The sequence below is a fragment of the Mandrillus leucophaeus genome, unplaced genomic scaffold (genome assembly GCF_000951045.1).
Source record: "Mandrillus leucophaeus isolate KB7577 unplaced genomic scaffold, Mleu.le_1.0 Scaffold39, whole genome shotgun sequence".
Classification (NCBI taxonomy): Eukaryota; Metazoa; Chordata; class Mammalia; order Primates; family Cercopithecidae; genus Mandrillus; species Mandrillus leucophaeus.
This window is the reverse complement of record NW_012104142.1, coordinates 5163410-5172311: the sequence shown is the minus strand read 5'-3', so window position 1 is coordinate 5172311 and position 8902 is coordinate 5163410. Positions and strand designations below refer to the sequence as shown.

General features: G+C 37.4%; 1 protein-coding gene across 3 annotated transcripts in view; it reads left to right on the top strand.

Moving 5' to 3' along the window:
- PPP3CB (protein phosphatase 3, catalytic subunit, beta isozyme) overlaps positions 1-8902 on the top strand; it is a 59782-nt gene that overhangs the window by 10552 nt on the left and 40328 nt on the right. For all 3 annotated transcript variants that reach the window (XM_011991135.1, XM_011991136.1, XM_011991134.1), the window contains exons 2-3: positions 5942-6142; positions 6839-6963. In XM_011991135.1, the coding sequence (XP_011846525.1) occupies positions 6115-6142; positions 6839-6963 (153 nt within the window). In that variant the 5' untranslated portion in view covers positions 5942-6114. The remainder of the gene's footprint in view (positions 1-5941; positions 6143-6838; positions 6964-8902) is intronic.

Here is an 8902-nt window from a genome sequence, read left to right as displayed (position 1 = left end):
AAAAAAAAAAAAAAAAAAAAAAAAAGATTGTGTGTAGAGATTGTAGGATAGATTAAAACAAAATCTTATAATAGGAATTCTGAAGGCCCCAGTGAAAAGGATGGAGGGAGAACAGCAAGAAGGAAATGGTATGAGGGAAAGAAATACAGACAAAAATTTAGAAGTATAGATGTAGAGACTGTATTTTGGATAGTTGCCAAGGATAGCAGTGATGGGAAGCATGATGGGATTAACTGACCTTAGGCATCTGAATGATACTTTGGAGTCAAGTTATTCACTTGGCACAGGCTGTACCCCCGTTGAAGTTAGAGGCCTCATAGGGCTAAGAGGGCAGCCCTTGCTTAGAATTGGGGAACAGGATCAGTTAATTCTCAGGTTTCTTTGCCCAGTGGTAGAAACATTAAGAAGATGTCTGTACCATCATCCCCTTTCCCAATTCCTGATCAGTCTGTGTTCTTGGTTTATTTTTCCAACTTCCTAAATTAAAATGTTTTTCAGTCCTATTTTTTTAGCCACTATACATTAAATGTGAGTGAAAATACCTTGCAAATATTATTGGTTACTATATAGATATGCCCTTCATGTCAAAATTTGGATAAAAGGAAGATTTTCAACAGAACAGTTTGGTCAAAATGAATGTTACCAAATCAAGATTTTTAGGTTTTGAGGGGATTTTGTAGCTCTTGTTTGTTTTTGTTTTTTTTTTTTGAGACGCAGTTTTGCTGTTGTCACCCAGGCTGGAGTGCAGTGGCATGATCTCGGCTCACTGCAACCTCCGCCCCTCCAGGTTCAAGTGATTCTCCTGCCTCAGCCTCCTGAGTAGCTGGGGTTACAGGCGCACGCCACTATGCCCAGCTAATTTTTGGGTTTTTAGTAGAGACAGGGTTTCTCCACGTTAGTCAGGCTGGTCTCGACCTCCTGACCTCAGGTGATTCACCTGCCTCAACCTCCCAAAGTGCTGGGATTACAGGCGTGAGCCACCATGCCTGGCCAATTTTGTAGCTCTTTAGATTGTTCCAACACATCCTCTATTATTAGCCATTTCAGTTGTTGACTATTTGTATTGCATGTATATACATTTATTTTCTGGTTTTTCCCTATCACAAATATAGAAAAGTGAGGAAACATAGTCTGAAAATTAGGAGAAAAAAGTATATATGGAGAGGGGAAAATAAACTCTGGAAAAGCAGAAATACTTGGCTGAAGATGAATTAGAAATAAAAAAGAAAAACCTTTAAAAAGCCTGAAAACTATATGGAAGTGCTTTAAAATGCTTTAGGAGTTGCAAAACAAAGTGGTAGTTGAGAATTAATTGTTTTTTTTTTTGTTTTTTTTTTTTGAGATAGAATCTCTATCACCCCAGCTGGAGTTCAGTGGCACGATCTCAGCTCACTACAACCTCCGCCCCCTCCAGCTTCAAGCGATTCTTCTGCCTCAGCCTCCCAAGTATCTGGGACTACAGGTGTGACACCATGCCTGGCTAATTTTTGTATTTTCAGTAGCGATGGGGTTTCACCATGTTGGCCAGGCTGGTCTTGAACTCCTGACCACAAGTGATCTACCTGCCTTGGCCTCCCAAAGTGCTGGGACTGCAGGCATGAACCACCCCACCTGGCCAGAGAATTAATTTTTGATGAAAAAAAATTTTGACTCTCTATTGAGCAACTTGTTTTAGGCCAAATTCTATTTCGACAGTTATCTTTTGCCCTGTCAGGTCTCCTGCTGAAGCTCCTTTCTCCACTTGCAAAACAATACTATACATGCCTTTTTTCTCTTATTTGCTGATAAATTAAAATTTATTTTATTTTTATTTTTTATTTTTAGACGGAGTCTCGCTCTGTCGCCCAGGCTGGAATGCACTGGCACGATCTCAGCCCACTGCAACCTCCACCTCCCCAATTCAAGCGATTCTCCTGTCTCAGCCTCCTGAGTAGCTGGGACGACAGGCGTGCGGCCACCACGCCTGGCTAATTTTTTGTGTTTTTAGTGGAGATGGGGTTTCACCATGTTGGCCAGGCTGGTTTTGAATTCCTGACCTCAAGTGATCCACCCGCCTCAGCCTCCCAAAGTGCTGGGATTACAGGCATGAGCCTCTGCGCCCAGCCAAAACATACTCATTTGAAACTGCCAATTTTTATTTTCTGTGTTATGTTAACATTGATTCCCTATAGCTTTCATCTACCTTTACTCATGAGTAGGTGACGTTTTTCTACCAGTCAACCTGTACACATTTTTAAAAGCTGTCCTAGCTGGTTTTGAAATGTAGAAGTGCCTTGAGTTGAAAAATAAATAGGAAATACAGGTCTTTAGATAACTAACTGTGGCATGGAGTCAGTTTATACTTTCTTTTTCAGGTGAATACATTATAATTCTTCAGTGTGACTTGAAGTAGAGCATTCACAGTGTGCTTGAAAACATGCAGTACCACTTGTGTCTGGCCAAGGGGGAAGTAGGGAGTGGTCTCATAGGTGGATTTTTGGGAAGTTCTATGTTTTGAACTGAATTGAGCAATTAGTGGAATTATGTTGTTGATTGTTAGGAAGTATATATCATCTAGGCCAGGTGCAGTGGCTGATGCCCGTAATCCCAACACTTTGGGAGGCCGAGGCAGGCGGATCACCTGAGGTTAGGAGTTTGAGACCAGCCTGGGCAACACGGTGAAACCCTGTCTCTACTATAAATATGAAGATTAGCTGGGTGTGGTAGTGGGCGCCTGTAATCTGAGCTACTTGGGAGGCTGAGGCAGGAGAATCACTTGAACCCAGGAGGTGGAGGTTGTAGTGAGCTGAAATCTCGCCACTGCATTCCAGCCTGGGCGACAAGAGTGAGACTCTGTCTCAAAATAAATAAATAAATAGGAAATATTCATCATGTAGAACACAGCTTTTTTTTCTTTTCTTTTTTTTTTTTTTTTTTTTTTGAGACTGAGTCTTGATCTGTCTCCAGGCTGGAGTGCAGTGGCACGATCTTGGCTCACTGCAACGCCTGCCTCGTGGGTTCAAGTGATTCTCCTGCCTCAGCCTCCCAAGTGGCTAGGACTACAGGTGTGCACCACCACACCCAGCTAATTTTTGTACTTTTAGTAGAGACGAGGTTTTACCATGGTGGCCAGGGTGGTCTCAAAACCTTGACCTTGTGATCTGCCTGCCTTGGCCTTCCAAAGTGCGAGGATCACAGGCGTGAGCCACCGCACCCGGCCAGAACACAGCATCTTAAATAGTGTTTCTTTTCCCAAGTAGAGTGCTAAAAAAAAAAAAAAAAAAAAAAAATTTCTCTGACCTGATGAAAAAACTGTGATTCTATCTTGATCTCAGAAATTTGTGTTTATTAGTAAGAAATATTTAACCTTCTCATTTTTATAATGTCCCAAAAGTAACACTTGATTTATTTAGTAATCAGTTCATTAAAAATGTTTATTTTTTTAAACAATTACTCTACCATGAGGGCAAATTTGGTTATAGCATATATAATGGTTTGTTTAATCTTTGGTTGGTAAAAACATACTTTGAGGCTTTTATTTTATTAGAATCTTGACATGCTATATTTGGGGGTAAAAGATATTTTAATGCCTTACTCTAGATGAGTAAAAAGTAATGATAATACATGTTTCTTGTGAAGGGAAAATAAAGTCCAGTTTTATTTTACTATATATCAAATAGTAATAAAAAAAAAGATTAGTGATTTCAGTCTTTCAGAAATGGTTGGCATCCCTCTGCCTTAGTTCTTATCCCATTTGTAAAGGATTGAGTTCTTCCTTAATGTTTTCTCCTGATACGAGAATGTGGTTATATTCTTTCTTAGGTAATTGATATGAATCTAACCCAGTTTTTTTTTTGGTTACTTTAAGTTGAAATGTAAAGGAGCAATTGGTCCTGTACATTTACAGGCTTCTCTGTGATAATTGATAATCACAATCATGACCCTAAAGCATCAGGAAAATACTGTATACCATATGCTCAGATACACACATATATATATATATATATCAGATAGAGATAGAGACAGAGTCTCACTCTGTTGCCCAGGCTGGAGTGCAGTGGCGTAGTCTGGGCTCACTGCAACCTCCGCCTCCCCAGGTTTAACTGATTCTCTTGCCTCACCCTCCCGAGTAGCTGGGACTACAGGCATGCGCCCCCACACCCAGCTAATTTTTGTGTTTTTAGTAGAGATAGGGTTTCACCATGTTGGCCAGGCTGGTCTTGAACTCCTGACTTCAAGTGATCCACTGGCCTTGGCCTCCCAAAGTCTGGGATTTCAGGCGTGAGCCACTGCACCCAGCCTACTTAAAAAAAATTTTTTTTTCAGAAAAGAGGGAGCTGCCTTACATTTCAGTCTATATTTATTACACTCCTAATGTACATTTCTCTCTCACTTTCTTTATTTTGCAAAGCAAAGTACTATTCAGTAAAGAGCCTGAAACTGCTTCAGTCCGAGCTGATTTTGAATGCATAAAGATTTACTTGTTGGATTCAGTAAAAAAGGAATAAGAAAAACTTACTAGATAGTAATTTTTCCTAGGTATATGACCTCAAAATTGTGCTTAGATGCCATTGAAATAAACATTCATGTTTTCCATTCCACTCAACAAATATCACTTAAAAACAGTACAGTTGGTGATTTCTTATGGAAATCATAAATATGTACTGCAGAGTGAAAAAACCAACTACTTAACTATGATAAAATGGGAACTTTTGGTTAAATTTGTAGGGATAGGCCAGGTGCAGTGGCTCATGCCTGTAATCCCAGAACTTTGGGAAGCCAAGGCGGGCAGATCACCTGAGATCAGGAGTTTGACACCAGCCTGGCCAACATGGTGAAACCCAGTCTCTACTAAAAATACAAAAATTAGCTTTGCATAATGGCGGATGCCTGTAATCTTAGCTACTCGGGAGGCTGAGGCAGGAGAATCCCTTGAACCCAGGAGGCGAAGGTTGCAGTGAGCCAAGTTCGCGCCACTGCATTCCAGCCTGGGCAACAGAACAAGACTCCATCTCAAAAAAAAAAAAAAAAAAAAAAAAAAAAATTACAGGGATAAATTTGCAGTGATAACATTTTACACATATGCAAAAAGTGCTGTATCTCAAACAGTTTAGATGGAAATGAAGATGATTTGCTTTCAGTATGTGTGTTAGATGACTCAAAAAGTGACTCCAATGATAAGGAATGCACTGGTTTTGAATTTATGCATAAAGATTTTGAATGAAAGTGTTTTGTGAAACATTAAGGTAGGAGAAAAATCAATATTTTGAAATTATGGTTTATTATTTTAAGCCTACTAAATTAATTTACATTTCAGAAGTAAACATCTGGTGTTTGGTCTATGTCTCTAGAAGTGTATAGTCAAGTTGGTCAGAAAACATTGTTTTTATGTTCTTGTTAGAAAGGGATAAGGTAAATCACCTTGTATTTGGAATTTCTTTCTATTTAGGCTTATTTGGTATTAAAGTGTTGTGGGGTTTTTTTGAGATGGTGTCTCGATGTGTTGCCCCAGCTGGTCTCCAATTTCTGGCCTCAAGAGATCCTCCTGCCCCAGCCTCCCAAGTAGTTGTGATTACAGACATGCTCCACTACTCCCGGCATTAAATTGTATTTTTTGTACTTCATTTAAGGTAAAGAATATCTAATACTGTAATACAATATTTTGAGAGTTCTGCCTAAAAATGTTTTGGCTTAAACAAAAAAGCTTTGGTTATCCTGAAAGAACTTAATTTTGTGAGACAACTCAGTTCTCTAATAATTCTCAACAAAGAACATGTTAATATAAATAGCTTTAAAAGTGGTATAATTTGCTTACTATTTAGAAAAACACTTCTACCCAATAAATGAAGAAGAAAGAAAAATCTCTGCTTTACAATTTTTATTCTTATCTAGATCCAATTATTAGTTTTTAAGTTAATATATTTTTGGTGACTTATTTTTTATTAATTAAAAAAATTTGCAGCTGTCCCTTTCCCCCCAACACATCGCTTGACATCTGAAGAAGTATTTGATCTGGATGGGATACCCAGGGTTGATGTTCTGAAGAATCACTTGGTAAAAGAAGGTCGAGTAGATGAAGAAATTGCGCTTAGAATTATCAACGAAGGTGCTGCCATCCTTCGGAGAGAGAAAACCATGATAGAAGTAGAAGCTCCAATCACAGGTAAGCTTATTCGTGTTTTGGGTATTATTTTTATTATGTCGTTGTTTAGTTGCCTGGATTTAAAACTTACTGTTTTCAATGATACTGTATGCTAAATCAATATTACTTGGACATTATCTTGAATTTCCAAATTATTTTCCATACTTAAAAAAGTTTGCCTGTTTTCAGTGAATAGACATGATTCTAAATAATCTGAGTGTAGAAGTTAGTCTATTATGCTTTCGTTAAGGTTTCATCAATTGTATTGACCATACTTCAATTTGATTCAATACTTAACTTTGCTTTCAATTGTTAGGGTCAAATACCTTGATATCATATCAGATACCAAAAGTGACCATTTAGAGAGCAACAGAAAGTATGGAGTTAGAATGGATATTTTAACTGCCACCATTGTAATTTTGTCATCTTGAAACTTAAAACACATCCTTGGAGTCCTGGAGACGATCTTTATAAATGTAGATGACAGTTTGTCACTGACCACAAATTTCATTATTTCTGTTACATCTTTTTCTAGATCTTGAGCACATGAACACTTGGTTACACATCATCCTAATCATGACTCTTCACAGACTACTTCCTTCTCAGACATTTCTTGATAGCATTTATACTATGTCTTTTGTAAAATACGTTTTAACTTAACTAAAATTTGTTATTTTAGAGATTTTTTTCCCTTGTCTAATAATCTTCTTGTTTCAGTGTGTGGTGACATCCATGGCCAATTTTTTGATCTGATGAAACTTTTTGAAGTAGGAGGATCACCTGCTAATACACGATACCTTTTTCTTGGCGATTATGTGGACAGAGGTTATTTTAGTATAGAGGTAATAATCATAAACTGTCATTTGATTTGCTGTTAAGTGTTAACATAGATGCTTTCCCTTAATCCTAGTTTTCACAAGTACCTGTGTTAGGTTTTTTTTAAAATAACTCTGCATATTCTGAAGTTTTTATGAAAAGCTACTGTTTATTCCTGTTCTGTCTTTCAAACAATTCAAATAAATTTGTTTGGATAACTCTGTTTATATAATTATAATTGCCATTTTTTCCCCAGTGGAATTTTTGAGCAGACTGAGGGGTCTTTATTGCCCTGTTAACTAGTGGCCTTAAAAAGTTAGTGCTATTTATCTCTCTTGCCCCTTAAGGCATTAAACCATGTGAAAAAAGATTACTTGAATTCTCTCTGATTAAATAAAGTATATTGTGATTTTTTTATTGCTTGAGCCCTAGTGCTTCTGTTTCTCCTTATGTAGCTATTAAGACTCAAGTATATCATATGGAATCTTTGTGTATTTGGAAAGTATTAATTTGTTTTTAAAAACTTGAGGCATTAAAATGACCTTTTGATTATCACTTAACAGTAGATGGTTCCTTTTGCTCCTTTTTCTTTTTTCTTTTTCTTTTCTTTTTCTTTTTTTTTTTTTTTTTGAGACAGTGTCTTACTCTGTGGCCCATGCTGGAGTACAGTGGCACCAGCATGGCTCAATGTAGCCTTGAGCTCTTGAGCTCAAGGGATCATTCTGTCCCAGTCTCTCAAATAACTGGGACCACAGGTGCATACCACCATGCCCAGACTAATTTTTAATTTTTTTGTAGCAATTGAGTCTCTTATGTTGCCCAGGCTGGTCTTGAACTCCTGGGCTCAAGTGATCCTCCCGCCTTGGTCTCCCAAAGTGTTGAGATTACAGATGTGAGCCTTGTTGCCCTGCCATCTTTTTAAATTGTATAAATAAAATTCTGTAACTGTAGAACAATATGTATTTTCCAATATATACATTTTCTTTCTTTTTTTTAATGAAAAGGGGATCATATTATAATATTGTCTGTAACATGCTTTTTCATACATCCCTACACCGAATGTCTTTCCAAGTCAGTAAATATAAACTTGTAGCATCATTTCAATAGCTACATTGTTTTCCACCTAATAACAAACTATAATTAATTAATTCCTTGTGGTTAGACACTGAAGATGTTCCCAGTTTTTTGCCTTTACAAATGATGCTTCAATGAGTCATATTATTCATGCATCTTTATATACTTGCCCGATTATTTTTGTATGACAAATTCCGAGAGGTAGAATTGTGGGGTCAAATTTCTACCAATAGATACCTGTGTTGCACATTTAATATGTTGTAAGCATGTTCTAGGCACTGAACACATGTTGATTAATCCTTACAATAATATTAATGAGGTAAGTACTGTTGTTTTATTCATTTTATAGATGAGGAACCTGAGGCTTAGAGAGGTTAAGTAACTTGCCTAAGGTTGTATTATTAGTAAACAGCATAGCCAGGCAATGTGACTCCAAGCATGTGCTTTTAACCACCTTTCCTAGTAGATATTGAAACCTTACCTGGTGAATTTACGTTGGTTACTGTTGTTTATATCCCCTTCTCCAGTGTTTCCAATATACCTTTTTTTCTGAGGTGTGCTAGGATTCTCAAGAGTGGAAGGAAGTTCTAGACTCCGTCAGTCCTGCTTCCCTTAGGAATTTTACTATCTTGAGTTCTTCTACCTCCTGTTGATAGTTGATTATTAGCCTCGTCAGCTTTTCCCAAATTATCACAAGGCTTCAGGCAAATCAGAAAATGGCCCATCCTAACAAAAAAATTTCAGGCATTTGACAAAAGCAATAAAATAAACAGTTTATGACGCTTATTTGGTAACTAAGTTGGTGTGCATATCCTTGTATAAGATTGTTTTGTAGCTGACTTTTTTTTTTTTTGAGACTCTCACTCTGTTGCCCACCCTGGAGTGCAATGG